The sequence below is a fragment of the Leopardus geoffroyi genome, chromosome B1 (genome assembly GCF_018350155.1).
Source record: "Leopardus geoffroyi isolate Oge1 chromosome B1, O.geoffroyi_Oge1_pat1.0, whole genome shotgun sequence".
NCBI classification, from domain to species: domain Eukaryota; kingdom Metazoa; phylum Chordata; class Mammalia; order Carnivora; family Felidae; genus Leopardus; species Leopardus geoffroyi.
Window position 1 is genome coordinate 117,406,548 of NC_059327.1, and position 16,884 is coordinate 117,423,431.

Consider the following 16,884-nt stretch of genomic DNA (forward strand, 5'->3'; position numbering starts at 1 on the left):
AAAAGATAAACAAAATTGACAAATCATTAGCTAGACTCATCAACAAAAGGTGGACTCAAAAACAGAAATGAAGGAGGAGAAATAACTGACATCACAGAAATACAAAAAATTATAAGAGAGTATTATAAAAGTTATATGCTAATGAATTAGAAAACCTAGAAGAAATGGATAAATTCCTAGTAACATATAATCTTCCACAACCAACTCAGGAAGAAATGGAAAATATGAACAAATCAATGACTAGTGACAAAACTGAATCAGTAATAAAACTCCCAACAAAAATCTAGGACCAGGTGGCTTCATAGATGAATTCCAGCAAACATTTAAAGAAGAGTTAATACTTCTTCTTCTCAAACTATTCCAAAAAATAAGAGGCAGGAAAGCTTCCAAATTCATTCTATGAGGACTGCGTTATCCTAATATTAAAAACAAAGACACCATAATAAAAGAAAACCTAATGAACACAGATGCAAAACTTCTCAACAAAATATTAGCAAACCGAATTCAACAATATATTAAAAGGTTTATTCAGCATGACCAAGGGGGATTTATTCCAGGGATGTAAGGGTGGTTCAATATTCACAAATCAGTCAATGTGATACATCACATTAACAAGAAGGATAAAAACCATATGATCTCTCAATACATGCTGAAAAAGAATTTGACAAATACAACATCTATTCAAGATAAAAACTCAAGTGAGTTTAATGGGAATACACCTCAACATAATAAAGGCCATATATAACAAATCCACAGCTAACATTATACTCAATGGGGGAAAACTGAGAGTTTTCCCTCTCAGATCAGGAACAAGACAAAGAAGTCCACTCTCACCTCTTTTATGCAACATAGTACTGGATATCCTAGCTGTAGCAATCAGACAAGGAAAAATAGAAAAAAAAAAAACCCATCCAAATTTTAAGGAAGAAGTGAAATGATCACTTTTTCCACGTAACATGATACTACACAGAGAAAACCCAAAAGAATCTACCAAAAAACAAACAAATAATAAGGTTATAGGATATAAAATTAATATACAGAAATGTGTTGTGTTTGTATACATTAATAACAAAGTAGCAGAAAGAGAAATTAAGAAAAACGGTCCCCTTTACAATTGTCCCAACAAGAATAAAACACCTAGGAATATATTTAACCAAAGAGGTGAAAGACTTATACTTTGAAAATTATAAGACATTAATGAAAAAAATTGACCACAATACAAAGAAATGGAAAGATACACCATGCTCATGAATTGGAAGAATTAATATTGTTAAAATGTCCATACTATCCAAAACAATGTATAGATTCAAAGCAATCCCTACAAAAATACCAATAGAATTTTTCACATAAGTAGAACATATAATCCTAAAATTTTTATAGAACCACAAAAGACCTCAAATAGCCAGAGCAACCTTGACAAGAGAGCTGGAGGTATCATAATCCCAGACTTCAACATATGCTACAGAGCTATAGTAATCAAAACAATATGGTAATGGCACAAAAAATAGCCACAGAGATCAATGGAACAGGACAGAGAACCCAGAAATAAAACCAACCGTACACAGTCAATTAATCTATAAAAAGGAGGCAAGAATATACAGTGGGAGAAGACAGCCTTTTCAATAAATGGTATAGGGAAAAATGGACATCAACAGGCAAAAGAATGAACTGGATGGCTTTCTTACAGTATACACAAAAATAATCTCAAAATGGATGAGGACCTACATGTGAAACCTGAAAACTCCTAGAAGAAAAAGTAAGCAACAATCTATTGGACATCAGCCTTAGCAACATTTTTCTAGATATGTTTCCTCAGGCAAAGGAAATAAAAGCAAAAATAAACTATTGGGAATACATCAAAGTAAAAAGGTTTTGCACAGCAAAGGACACCATCAATAAAACAAAAGGGTTAACCTACTGAATGGGAGAAGATATTTGCAAATGACATATCCAATAAGGGGTTAATATCAAAATATATAAATAACTTCCATAGCTCAACACATAAATAAATAAATAAATAAATAAATAAATAAATAAATAATTGGGTAAAGGACCTAAATAGATATTTTTCCAAAGAAGACATACAGATGGCCAACAGATACCTGAAAGGATGCTCAATATCACCAGGCATCAAGGAATGCAAATTGGAACCACAATGAGATATCACCTCATACCAGTCAGAATGGTTAGCATCAACAAGACAGACAAATGTTGGTGAGGATGTATACAAGAAAAGAGAGTGCTCCTGCACTGTTGGTGGGAACATAAGTTGGTGCTACCACTATGGAAAACAGTTTGAAGGTTTGTCAAAAAATTAAGGGCACCTGGGTGGCTTAGTTGGTTAAATGTCTGATTTCGGCTCAGGTTATGATCTTGCGGTTCATGAATTGGAGCTCGGCATCGGGCTCTGTGCTGACAGCTCAGAGCCTGGAGCCTGCTTCGGATTCTGTGTCTCCCTCTCTCTCTGCCCCTCCGCTAATCGCACTCTCTTTCTCTTTCTCTCTCTCTCTCTCTCTCTCTCAAAAAAAAAAAAAAAAAAAAGAATAAAACATTAAAAAAATTTAAATAAAAAAATAAAACTAGAAACACCATATGACTAGCAATCCAAGAATGAAATCAAAATAACTACATTTAAATACCATCAAAAAGAATACTTAGAGGGGTATTTTGAGTCCTAGGTGGCTCAGTTGGTTAAGCATCCGACTTCGGCTCAGGTCATGATCTCGCGGTCCGTGAGTTCGAGCCCCACATCAGGCTCTGTGCTGACAGCTCAGAGACTGGAGCCTGTTTCAGATTCTGTGTCTCCCTCTCTCTCTGACCCTCCCCCGTTCATGCTGTCTCTCCCTGTCTCAAAAATAAGTAAATATTTTTAAAAAATAAAAAAAAAAGAATACTTAGAAATGTAACAAAAGTATGTAGGACTTATATACTGAAAACTATAAAACATCATTGAAAGAAATTAAATACCTAAGTAAATGTAAAGATATCCATTGGTTATGTAAAGATAACCAATTGGAAGGCTTAATACTGTTAAGCTGTCAATACTCCTCATAGTGGTCTACTGATTGAACAGAACCCCTGTCAAATCCCATATGGGGAAATTGAAAAAGTGATCCTAAATTATCAAGGACATGAAAAGAATCCAGAGTAGCCAAAAAAAAAAAAAAAAAAAAAAAAATCTTGTAAAACAGTTGGAGGACTTAACATAAATACAGAGAGAGTGGTTGCCAGAGGGGAGGTGGTAGGGGGAATGGATAAAACAGGTGAATTCCAATTTCAAAACTTACTACAAATTACAGTCATTAACATTGTATAGTATTGCCATAAGGACTGAAATGTAGGTAGATTAATGGAATAGAAGAGTCCCAAAATAACCCATACATTTTTGCCAATTAATTTTCAACAAGAATGACAAGACCATTTAATGGAGAAAACAGTCTCCTCAACAAATGGTGCTGATCTATATGCAAAAGAATGGTATTGGACTCTTACATCATAAAATTAACTTAGCAGGGATCAACAAGCTAAATGTAAGAGCTAAAACTATAATACTCTGTAAAGAAAACAGGTAAATCCCCAAGACCTTGGATTAGGCAATGGCTTCTTAGATATGACACTAAAAGTACAGGCAATTAAAAAATACATACATTTGATTTTTTTAATTTGAAAAATCCTGTGCTTCAAGGATATTATCAAGAAAGTGAAGAGGCACCCTACAGAATAAAAGAAAATATCTGAAAGCCATATATTTGCTAGGGTTCTAGTATCTGGAATATATAGAGAACTCTTGCAACTCAAAAAATATGAACTCAACTTAAAAATGAGTGAAGAATCAAGTAGGCATGTTCCAAAGAAGACATATGAATAGCCAGTAGTACATAAAATAATGTCTAACATCATTAGTCATTTGGGAAAAGCAAATCAAAATGACAAGATACACTTCACACCCACTGGGAAGGCTATAATAAAAAAAGACATACAGTAACTAGTTTTGATGAGGATGCGAAGACACTGGAATCTCGACGTACTGCTGGCAGGAATGAAAAATGGTACAGCTCCTTTGGAAAACAGTTTGGCATTTCCTCAAAGAGTTAAACATAGAGTAACCATATGACTAACAATGTCACTGCAAGAGAACTGAAAACATATGTCCATACAAAAACTTGTACACAGATGTTCACAGAAGCATTATTCATAATAGCCCCAAAGTGGAAACAATACAAATGTCCATTAATTGATGAATGGATAAGGAAAATGTGAGATATGTATACACACATACACACACACACACACACACACACACAATGGCATATTACTCATCTACTAAAAGGAATAAAACAGATTAATGTTATGATATGGATGAACCTTTAAAACATTATGCTAAGTGAAAGAGGCCAGGCAGAAAGGCCAAATATTCTATACCATTAATACAAAATGCCCAGTACAGGCAAATCTATAGAGAAAGAAAGCTGATTAGCAGTTGCCATGTTAGGGGAGAGGAAAATGGGAACTGACTGCCTAATAGGTACAGGGTTTTCTTCTAGGAGTGAAGAAAACGTTGCACAACTTTGTGTATTATTACACAAATGAGTATATTGCTAATATTAGTGTGTTACTAATATTATACAATATTAGTATATTACTAAACCACTGAGTTTTAAGCTTTAAAATAGTGAATTTTAGGGGCACCTGGGTGGCTCAGTTAGCTAAGCATCTGACTTCAGCTCAGGTCATGATCTCTTACTTGTGAGTTCGAGCCCTGCATTAGATTCTCTGCTGTCAGCATGGAGCCCATCTCGGTTCCTGTCTCCCTCTCTCTCTGCCCCTCCCCAGCTCGTGCTTTCTCTCTGTCTCAAAAATAAAACATAAAATACAATGGTGACTTTTATGGTATGTGAATTATATCTCAAAAAAATCTCTGCATAACAAGGTAGAGTGACTTCAAGGTGATTTCCTACGTGAAATGGCTACTAAAAGGCATTTTTATCTCTATATTATTAGAATATTATTAAAATTAGCATGTGTCAGCTTCATTTTAACATGACTCAGAATTTGGCTCATGGTTACAACATTTGTTTACAACAAATCAGTAAAGCAACTGTAATAAAAATATTCATCTATGTAACAGATTTTTAAAAACATTCTCAACCTTTGAGTTACCATCTGGATTTCTACTGTAAAGGAAATATAAAACTTTAAACTAAAAATTAGATCAGATATTCAACCTTATGCAAGTTTACAAACTAGCAAAATAAATTCAAATGTAATACATAAATTTATACTTTGAAAAATAAAAAACTTGTGAATTTGCAAACTCAAACAAAAATAATGGAAACAAGCAACGATCCTCAATCAATACACTACACCATTAGGTTAAAGTTTTCTGGGAAAACTTTAGGATGGACGAATCAAGCTGACAACTCCTGAACTCACTGAACACTCTTAACATCACTAAGAATGGAACAAAGCAGACATTTAACCCTCCTGATGGATATGAAGAATTAAGATTATTTCATTACCACTTACAAAAGCATTTTTGCCAATATATACATACATATACACATACGTAACCTTTTAAGTCTCTTAATATCAATGCACAAAAGACAGTTGGGATAGAGGGATAAGGTGAATAAAACAAATGTGCAATTACATACCCAGAATGTGGGAAATTTTACAGAGCAAATTATATAGTCTCTTTAACAAAAAAAATTCACTAAAGAGAGGGGGAACTATTATAAATAAAAAGAGGCTTATGGAAACTATAATTTGTCTTCCAAACTGGGATACTTTTGAAAGTGATAGAAAGTTTTATTCATAAATATGCAAGACAATAGGCATGAACTGGTACCACTCAAAAGCCTCAATCAAATACAAGGTATGGGCTTTCTTGTTGGCAATATAGTTTTGCTTTTTATTATTATTTTTTGAAAAAGATCCAATTAGGAATCTAAATGTGGTCTGAACATGACATGAAAAGATATTAAAGAATCACTGTCAATTTTGAGATAAATGAAAATGACAGTGTAACTAGGTTTTATAAAAAACATCCTTGTCTGTTAGAGATATACACTGTCTGTTAGAGATGGTATCTGTGTTTTGCTTTAAAACACTGTCGGGGTGGCAGTGGGGGTAGGAAGTGTAGGGGAAATATGTGAAATAGTATTGATAAAATGTTGATAAGTATTGAAGCTATGTAATGGGTCCACAGGGATGCATTAGACTGCACTCCTCCATTTATGCATGTTTGAAAATTTTTATAATATAAAGTTAGCTTAAAAAAAAAAAAAATACAACATTTAACATCACCCAGCATGGTAAAACACATTTCTGGCTTTGACTTTCTTATTATGACACTCCCACAACTCTTAACTTGCCAAAAACATATTGGTTAGGCTTAGTCATAAAATGGAAATCTCAAAGGGAAATCTTTAAAGGAGAAACAGCTGGTTAATCTCAAAGGAAATGTAAAAATCCATTTTTGACTTTCCCACTGAAAGATTACTCTGAGAGTTCTTTTCTGGACTCACAGTGGTTGGTTATGGCGCATGTAGGCATTGGGATTTGTAAGAACTCAGTGACGAGATTCATACAGCCTTGAATATTAAACTGAGTCAGCAGCCCCAATTTGAGATTATCCTCTGTTTTTGGCAAAGTCATAATTCTAACTTCTGCCAAATATAAAATGTATTTTATGGGGTATTAGAAACTTCAAAAGCTATATCTGAATGAAGTCTCTATTGCCATTGGTGTCTGTTTTAATTGTGTATGTTAAGTACATTGTTTTGTTTTTTGAGAATTATTCTAAATACTCTTAGCCCCACGCTAAAATTTAGTCTAAATAATTACTCACCCTTATGATGGAATTCCAGACAAAGAGAAGCAAAAGTATGCAGACTGGCCTTTAAAATGTTTTAATCATTGAAACACATATTTCAATAGTTTTGTACTCGCCTCCTATTTAGACCACTTACACTGTAATTTTTCTTAGATCCTGGCCCAATCTTTTACTGTTCATGGATTTTAAATGCAAAATAATACAATTTAGGAAAGTTCTTGACAGAATTTCTTTCTATATGTCAGATTCCATGACAGGCAATGGCATTTATAGAAATTACAGAAAAGCCTTCAGGGGAAAAATACCAGATATATAATAACTGAAAATTAAATCAATTACAAAAAAATAAGAAATATAGTTTGCATGAAACTTCAAGAAATTTAAATTAAAACACTGCTATTTTCACAAGAAGTTCCTCAGTAGTTTAGAAGTTCAAGCCATCAAGTCTAAAAGGAAGTCTGCTTTAAAAAACAAGGCAGAGGGGCGCCTGGGTGGCTCAGTCGGTTAAGCGTCCGACTTCGGCTCAGGTCACGATCTCATGGTCCGTGAGTTCGAGCCCCGCGTCGGGCTCTGGGCTGATGGCTCAGAGCCTGGAGCCTGCTTCCGATTCTGTGTCTCCCTCTCTCTCTGCCCCTCCCCCATTCATGCTCTGTCTCTGTCTCAAAAATAAATAAAAACGTTAAAAAACAAAAAATAATAAAAAAAAAAAAGGCAGATAGTTAATTCCTGAGAAAAGTGCTATCAGGGACATCATCTCAAGGTGCCTTAACTTCATTTTCTTTGATTAAAGGCATTTAAATACATCTTTTAAAGAAGGAGCAAGGGAAATTAGGGTAAACTGAAAAGTATTTTATTTTACACATAAAGCTGTCCATCATAGGTTTATGAGTCATATGTTATGAACCAGATTTCCACTTTCCAGCACATCAATTATAAAAGTGGATTTATGGCAGTGAGGAACACACACACATACATGAGATTTTTGGATCATAACTACCACGGGAAGCCAAGTCCCCACCTTTGATATGTGAACAGTAACTTTCCTAGACATATTATTTATAATTGATTTGCATACCCCCCATGACCCAGAGAGAGAATCCATGTTAGTATTTACTAACCATGTTAGTAAAGCTATAGTAGTCAGAATAATAGTCAGCAAAGGAACAAATGAGGTTACAATGGGATGTTGCAATGAGTGGCATAGTATTTCTATAAATTCAGTAAACTATATTGCAGTTTGGTGAATGCAGAGGAAAGGAGACTAAAGGAAGAAATGCAAAATTATAAAGAATTTTAGAATGAGGCGCGTGGGTGGCTCAGTCGGTTAAGTGTCAGACTCTTGATTTCAGCTCAGGTCATGACCTCAAGGTTGGTTGGAAGATCGCCCTGTGTAGGGCTCCGTGCTGAGTGTGGATCCTGCCTGGGATTCTCTCTCTCTCTCTCTCTCTCTCTCTCTCTCTCTCTCTCTCTCTAACCCTCCCCTGCTAGTGCTTTTTCTCTCTCTCAAAATAAACAAATAAACATTTTTTAAAAAGTTATTTTAGAGCCAGCTGTCAGTAAAATTACACTGTAGCATTTCAGTGTAGCACTGTGAATTCTCCCATACTCTTTTTAAAAAAATGTTATATAGGAATAGCAGAGGAAGAATAAAAATGAAGCTTTCTCCAAGTGAAGATTTAAAGTTCCTAAACTGGATAAGGTTGACAAACAAAGACAAACTAGTCCTTGGATGCACTAAATATATTTAACTGCATACCCCTGGCTCTGTTCCAAATGTTTATATTCCTGGAAAATAATGCATAAATAGCCACTAATTTCTTGATTATTTAGTAGCAGTAAAAATGAAAGCAATTTTTATTGGTATTGTGAAAATGATAAACTTGATTGAACTGAAATCTGAATCCGTCTGTTTCTACAGAAGTTCTATAAGCCTTATATTTTCACGTTTGCTACATTAAGGTCCTTGACCTGGGAATCCTAAAATTTCTCATCAAACTTACTTTCTGCTTCAGCTACTGCAACACAGAAATGGTGTCAATACTTACTAATGTGGTTGCCAGCCACACAAAGGGCTGTCACATGCGCCAAGTGGACACACAGATACTTTCAAATTTATGGAACGACTGAGTTCATGTGGGTATGGACATTCAGACTTGCAGCAAGCTGCTCCTAACTAACTGTCTACGCCGTCTGAAGGTACAAAAGAATTCATGGAATCGCCTCGGATTACCCGTGTTAGCAAATACGACTTCCTACTGCAGGACTGGGAAACAGGCATTTTGATCCCCATTTAGTAAATGTACAAATGCAGGTTCAACTCTCTTCCCACAAACCAATAATTAGGTTTTGCTCTTAGTGGAAAGAGAGGGAGGCATCACTTACTCTTCATTCAGGGCACACCGACGATTGGTGAGAGTGCCGTATTTCCTCAGCGTTTCGGTGAGCTCTGAGTAGAGTTTGTCAGCCAGAGACAGTGGGATTCCTTCCCACACCAGGATGAGAATCACAATCACAGCCGCCTCACAGGTGTGGCCAGCTCGCTCCCGCACCAAACATAGTAGCTTCTCCTCGCTGCAGCTTCTGCGAACCACCTGTGTGGGTCACCATTCCACCCCAACACCCCCACCCCAACCAAAACAAAACAAGGGTCACTTGTGGCAGATGAGAGCATTGATTTATGTACGTATATTTTTGCATGTCTGGGTCACAATTAGGGCAATGTTTGCCAGCTCCTGCAACTTGCCTTTTGCTAGCCATCTATATGGTGGGGTCAGAATTAGGCGGGATGCAAAACCATGCAATGTTTAGCAGACTGTGCCCAGTACAGTGGGGGGCAATGCCCCCTACATTAAAGCTAGAGCTACATGGAAGACATGCTCATCTTTTTTCACAAAGTTCAAGGCTTTCAAAAATGACAACATAAAGATTAATGGAAGGTATTTAAAGGATTAAGGGTGACTTCTTCCTATCCCAGGAAGAATCATACTTTTTAGCAAATTGAATGGACCTCGTCTTCACTATTACATTCTTTCAATTAAATACAGTTTGTACCTGACTTAAAAACTAATCTGCCTTTTCTTTAAGAGATGACACAAAATAAATATAAGCAATGTTCATTTCAACCGGCATAAATGACTCTTTGATCTGGGTAACCCAATTCTCAGAGTTAGATTAATGAATCAAAATGCCCACGATTGAAGATCAAAGGCCTCATCAGGTCACACTTACCCATTTAGCAATAGGACATCCCTGAGAACTTTTGCCTTCTTTACCAGTATAGATGACTCTTTCAATCCTAATAGCTTTACCCTTCTGTCCAAACCTTAAAAGAAATCCACAGAAACACACACACATAAAATTAGCAAATGAAGCCGAGGCAACCAAAATACTGAACATTTGAGCATAATTTTATTCTATGACCACATCCTGAGAAATGAATGGTTTATTTTTAAAAAATAGGTCTAAGCCAAGCAAACTGGATAACAGACTTTAAGCTTTATACTTCTTCAGTATCAAAATATATGGATAATTGTAATGAACTATTTTGAAATTATATGTTGGGTGAAAATAATGGGAAAGCTTATTTTTAGACATAATTTCACAAAGCACAAAACTTTTTTAAGTTTGTTAAGTTCAGTCTTCTAAGACATATTACTATTTGGTTTTTGTCCTTTACTAAATTTAGCTCTTTTAAAACTTGGGGAATCACAATAGATTCTAGTTAGAACTGTTCCTCAAAGAATCTCTAACATTTTTAAAAAGATGGTTCACAAATCACTAGCATCCAGCAATTTTGAAAACATAGGATAGTTCTAGAAATAGATTATATTTTTCCTTAGGACCAAGGCACTACTTACTGCTTGCTAGTAACAAAAGGCACTTAGGGTATCTGCCAGGCTACTAGATGATTATTTAGTGAATTTCTACATACTAATTAGCAACGAATAATTTGTAAATTGGGCAAGAATGATACAAAACATGTCCTTGCTGCCCAGAACGTCTCCTAATATATTTTAATGATAACACTGCCTACCTCTTAAAGAAAGGCACCCTAGCACAGTAACAGCTCACTGCTGGGGATACCAATATGAAAGTTTCTCTTTGCATTGATTATCTCACTCATTAGAGTCTTCTACATGCAGGACTAACTGTGTAGATTCAGGTAAATACTTGCATACCTGTGATTAACAGTAAAAAAAAAAAAAAAAATGCAGCTATAAATAGAATCCTCTCTATTTCTATTCAGCATCTCACACTTACCCTCTGCTCATACTAAGGGATAACGTCCCTAGAGGGAACTACTCGTTTACAGCTCTAGGTGAATTTAACTCAACGGCTCCTTTCTTGTGCCACATTTCCCCGCTGTTTCTTCTGTGACCCTTTATCATCAAGTGGGAAAGCCAGAGTGGGGCCTGTCTTTGCAGCCGGTGCCAGCACCCTTGCGCCTGGCAGGCTGGCTGGCTGGTTCTTGTGCGTGCCTGGGTTTTCTGGCATCCATCTCCAAGTGGGCAGCCTGTGCCAGCTCGCAGACTATTAGTCCTGTCAAATATTGTGACTCTCTGGTGAATAGCACAGTGTGTAGTGCTGGCAACCCTGGAATAGCTAAGCCTACTAATAATTACTCAATTTACAATTGTTTACTGCTTTGTATGTGAAAGCTGAAAAAATTCTGACATATACAAAAGGATAAACGTTAATCTGCCCTGTGCCTTTGCGTTAATTACCTTTCTTCCATGATTTCTCTAATAGCTGCCACATTAGGACCTGCTCCTAGATGGGTATAAAAAGGACCTTCATCTTTTTCAATAATTTGCTCTGTTGAGATAATAGAAGATTATTATTTTAGACCTCAATTATACTAAATATAAAGGCTACATCCACAAAGCTTATCCCCCAACTGCACATTAAGGGCCTTAAATGTGACTGTAAACATTTTTTTCTTTAAAATGAATAAATTGATGGACTAATCTATTAGAAAATGTGCCAAAAAATTAAGTATATGTACATGCTGGCTGTTGGATAAAAATATATTAAATTACATTTCAGATACGGAATAAGAAATTATTTATTTTAAACAAAATAAGTGGAACTAAACAAAACAGTGAGGGAATTAGATTATATGTAATACCAACTAAAATTCAGTTTTTTGAATTGAAACAAAATTTTATAGCTAACTAGAAGCCTGCCTGATACTTGGATGTTAAAAGATTAAAAATAAAATTTCCTGTCTTCTCTCACCCCAGGATATTGCTCAGTTTTTATTGTCAAGGCACCTTTTTCTCCTCGTTTCCCCTCAACATTTAATAGCTGAGTTTTGAAAATAAGAATATTGAATCCAGACCCATATTTGTATGTACTTGAGAATAATTTGATGAGAGAAAATACTGGAGAGAGGGTCAGGTAAAAGGAAGAGGTTCTTGTAAACTACCAAAGATGGAAAGTAGGAGGAGAGGTTAGGATGATAGAAGAAACTGCAGATGATTAGAACTTACCTAATGTTATCTATGACTGCACCCCTGAGGCAACCTAATATTAACCACACAAAGGGGCAGTATGGATCCTCCCTCCATTCTTCTATAAAATGTGGGGTGTCCCGTTGTAAAAGGAATAAGAAAAGGCGGGTGGACCATTGGCCACATTAGTTTAACATTTGTTTTTTCAAATGTCTTCTACTGTGTCCAAGTTGAGGAACTGTAATAAAGTCTTCATATATACATATATTTATGCATCTATTGGCAAGATGGTTTCCCTATTCCAATGGACCTATTACATATCCTGAATTTTTTTTTTTAAAAAGGTGTTTGTTTAAAAAAAAAGAAAAGGAAAAAAACATATTTTCTATCAGAAGATAAAACTTTAAAGAGAAAATAGAATCAAAATGAATATAAATCGTACAATATTTCAAGGTTATCAAGGCAGAAAGGGCAACTTCATGAGTATTCAGAACGTCAGCATTACAATTTCCCCCAACTCACCAAGATTGAAGATAATAACTTCCCACTTATGTAGAAATTAATGTTGTGAAACCACTAATACATTCAACCTTGAATTAATACATATTAAAAAGCTCCTACATGAGTTTACATATTAGCAGTTATTTTCTCATTTTAATAGATGTTTTTACTGTCTAGGTGTCTCTCCAGGAGGTGATGTACAAAGAGTTAAACAGATTAATCTAAAACTGATACCTTTATATTTTAAAGGGTTTTATTAGAGGAAAAATGAGCATGCACATTGTTTTAAGTTTTTGGAAAAACAATGTAAGTGAAGTTCTCTCTTGCACAGCAGAAGCATCTGTAATTTAAAGACAAGAAATGTAAGCTTCAGACTTTTTATGAGCCTTTACAAATTGCTGCCAGACTCAAGATTTTTTAAAAAAGAAAGAAAATCCCATATCTGAAGATGAATTTGCTAATTCTGGATAAACACCATGTGTCTCAGTACTTTTCTAGCACTTACCTACACATCTGCATGATGGAAAATCATATTGAGTCTTGACAGGTGTATCCAATAAATTTTTTATAGGAGTATCTAGTAATTTGGAAGGTGACTCTAAAAAATTATTGAGAACAGAACCAGCTGTTCTTTTGGTTGGTGTCTTTTCTGCAGAAGGAGTTGCTTGTTGCTCTAAAGTTTGGGTGTGGCTATCAAGTTCTGCAGCAGTGGTTTGTCTAGTTAAAACTGTGACTGGCCCTGACATTTCAACTTTCACTTGCTTCTGTGATTTGAGAGTTAGAGCCTTATGGTCAAATAATGACTTGACCTGAAACTTCTTCAGATGTTGCTCCATGGTCTCAAGGATGCTCCTTTGCTGCACATTATCACAACTCGGGGGTGGAATCTCTTGCTTAGTTACCTTTTTCCACATTTTGTTTTCTGGTTGTGCTGCCATGGGGCGCATACAGGTATGGGGCTTGGATCCAGGTTCAACCTTAATTGGCCTGTGCATCTGATTATGGCAAGACTCAGTTTGGGGTTGTTGTGTTTGCTGCTGTTCTTGCTTTTGCAAGAGGTGCCACCGTAGAGCAGCATGCTTTTGAATGTCCTTCTGGGGAGGGGTCTGAAGGTGACTTCCTCCCTGGTCAGACACAGGGAAAGCATTTGCTTGGTTATGCATCAGGTACCTTTGCTGAGGGGGTTGTGCCGCTTGGTGACCAGACATGTCTTGGTTTCTACTTCTATATCCCTGTAGAACTGAAGCTTGTTGTGGCTTCTGCTCCTGTTCTTGAAAGCACCTGTGAAGAACATCTTGCTTTGGAGTCACATTATTTGGAAAATATTGCATGTGATGCAAATTTTGAGTCTTGTTTCCTGCAAAGAGGTCAGAATTGATAGTGTGTTCCTTATTTTCTGGAGCTAGGTGTGTATTGTTCGAACAAGAAATCTGTAGTTTGCTTGTATTTGATTTCAAGGTCTGACCATAGGGGGAATTTCTACTATTCATATTATGCACTTGCTCCAATCCCATTTGACTATTAGGAGTCTGGAACTCACTTGATTTCAAATACTGATTTTCACCACGGAAACATTCTTCCATTTTAATCTGGCTAAAGAATGATCCTTCTCTTTGCTGATCGTTGTTGCCTTGGAGGTGAGAAAAAGTCTGGGACATTTGTTCTTTATTCTTCATTTGTAATTTTTGCTGCTGCTGCTGGTTTTGAGCGATAAGTGAATTCTGGGATGGCTGCGGTTGTGCTGCCTGCTTGTGAGGCTTGTGTTGTAAAAGGTGCGAGTTTGAGAATGGCTCAGTCTCCGAAGCCTGCTGATTCAAGTGCTGTTTCAATGCTGGGGGCATGAGTTTCTCAGTTTGGGGATCTGGTCTTTGCTGAAAGTAAAACCTAGGGGTGCACAGTGACTGCACGTGAGCTTCGGATGAAGGGTCTGTCTTAGAGAAGTGCACCTGGAGTGAGGGTTTTTGGAACTGGAGCTGTTGGTCCACTGTACCTCGAAACTGCCCTTGATTCATCTCACCTTGGTACCTTTGTGGCCTCTGCTCTGGCTGCATTATTTTCTGGATGTATGCCTGCCCTGGGAGCCCCCCAGGCAGGTTGGAATTTCCAGTGTATTGTTTGGAGGTCATTTGAGTGGAGGGGTTGGACTGATACTGAAGAACTGACCGCAGTGATGCCTCATGACATTTTGGATGGGATTCTGCTTGATGAAAGTGAGGGGGCTTCAATTCAATCCACCCTGGTTTCAGATAGGGCTGTGCTGGGGGCACAAGACCTCGTGTTTGTTCCTTGTCTCGACCCTTCGGAATATCTTGCTCTTTGTGTCCCATCAACTGCTGGCAGTGGTCCTGTGGATCCCCACTGCTACCAAGAATTGGTGGGTTATGGTTGAGGCGTTCTGATATTTGTCTCGCTTTCTCAGAACATGAGGGAATAGTCACTGTCCCTGGAGTCCGCATGTCATTCTTGTTGACACAATTATTCTGAGGCCTTTCTGGTAGCATCAGAGAGTGGTTGGCTACATGTGTAGATTGATTAGGACTCAGGGATGACTGTGCCTCGGGCTGACCCTCTATTTTCACTTCCCTTAAAAGAGTTGTGTTACTTTGGTTGGGGTAGTGATGGTGTTCTTCCAAAACTCCATCGTTCAGAGTGCTTTTTCCATCTGAAGGAAGCTGAGAAACCTGTGAAAGAGGAGGAGGGGGAGAGAGAAGCAATTGTGATGGTGGTGGTGTGGTAGGGGCAGAAAAGGAATCCTTAGTGAACACTGAGCTCTGCTTGAAGTAAGCACCATTCATTTCATTTTGCTTTAAATACCGTTCAGAGCTGCCACCAGGAGGCTGCAAATCGCTGCTGGAACCTGAACAGAATTCTTCACCAGATACTAGATTTGCGGTTCCTTGGATATTACTGTTTTCGTCACGAGACGGGCATATCTCAAAAACTGATTTTTGTGTTTCTGGTTTCTGAAAGGGACAGGTCCCTACCATTGCAGCTGTCTTACTGGCTTTGTCAGCATCACAGGCCTCAGTCACCACTGCAACTGGCTCTGGAGGCAGCTCAGAGTTCGAGGTCTGTGGGAGATTGATCTGCCCTGAGGTATGCGATGGGTGAGTGATCTCACAGGACAACTCATTAGTAGCCTGACTGTTAATGGCATGTATGTGAGATGTGGTTTTCTGCACCGCAACGGAAACACAATCTGGATAATATTGAGACAGTGTTTTTTCCAGGAGTTCACCATGTGTGTTTTCCATGGAAGAGGCAGAAACTGTAGCACCATTAGGCATTAGCACTGCCTTGTTTGTAAGAAGTAATATAATGTTCTTGTCATGGTAGTTAGCATTTTTCTCCTCCTGCTCTTTCAGAATCTGAAGCTCTGCTTTTTCAGACCTACTGCAGTTATGTGTTGAAAAGCTGATGAGATCTTTAACTGCATTTTCTTGGACTACAGAGCTTGCAGATTCTCTCTTATCACTCAAGTCGGAGACATTCAGTTGACTGCTGCCTTTGCCTGGATTTCTTTCTTGGCTTTCCCCGAAGTTCTTTCTTTCTCCATTAGCCTTTTGGTCTTGTCTCAATTTCTTGTTCTGATGAAGCCCAGAGAGAGAAGGTTCACTAACTGTGCGTTTTATTCCTCCATTCTGCAAGCACCTGGAATACCCTCTACCTTCTTGTATAAAGTCCGGACTCACGCGACTATTCTGGCTTCTCTTCATATGGGGTATTCCATAATAACTTTTGAAAGACTGCCACTTGGTGTCTCCATTTACTTCTGGATAAGGTCTCTCAGTTAATGGGCTTCCATTCTGCAACTTTAGAGCCAGAGGTTCTGTCTGGCAGATGGGAGAAGGAGATGGTGTCAGGAATGGACTTAGTCTGTTGCCCTCAACATGGTTGGTTCTATCCTGTTCCATCAGGCTTGCTTCGGGGCCATCCACAAGGCTGCCCTCTGAATGAATTCTAAAGAGCATGGAAACAGAAATTGAAGTGCATTAATACATATCTGACACTAATAATAAATCTTAGAGAATAATCATGGCCTTAATAGTATCGAAATTCCTAGACTTAGCAAACTATGATACTCCTTTTCATGTT

The 16,884-nt window shown here is 37.3% G+C and overlaps 1 protein-coding gene across 2 annotated transcripts in view; it reads right to left on the reverse strand.

Moving 5' to 3' along the window:
* The window catches only part of TET2 (tet methylcytosine dioxygenase 2), a 135,069-nt gene that overhangs the window by 32,301 nt on the left and 85,884 nt on the right, over nucleotides 1-16,884 (reverse strand). Inside the window, exons 3-6 of one of the 2 annotated variants that reach the window (XM_045471351.1) lie at nucleotides 13,295-16,749; nucleotides 11,560-11,650; nucleotides 10,064-10,157; nucleotides 9,218-9,426 (exon numbers count right to left, since the gene is read on the reverse strand). In XM_045471351.1, the coding sequence (XP_045327307.1) occupies nucleotides 9,218-9,426; nucleotides 10,064-10,157; nucleotides 11,560-11,650; nucleotides 13,295-16,703 (3,803 nt within the window). In that variant the 5' untranslated portion in view covers nucleotides 16,704-16,749. Of the gene's footprint in view, nucleotides 1-9,217; nucleotides 9,427-10,063; nucleotides 10,158-11,559; nucleotides 11,651-13,294; nucleotides 16,750-16,884 lie in introns of those variants that run through there. The other variant, XM_045471357.1, reaches the window with a different exon arrangement.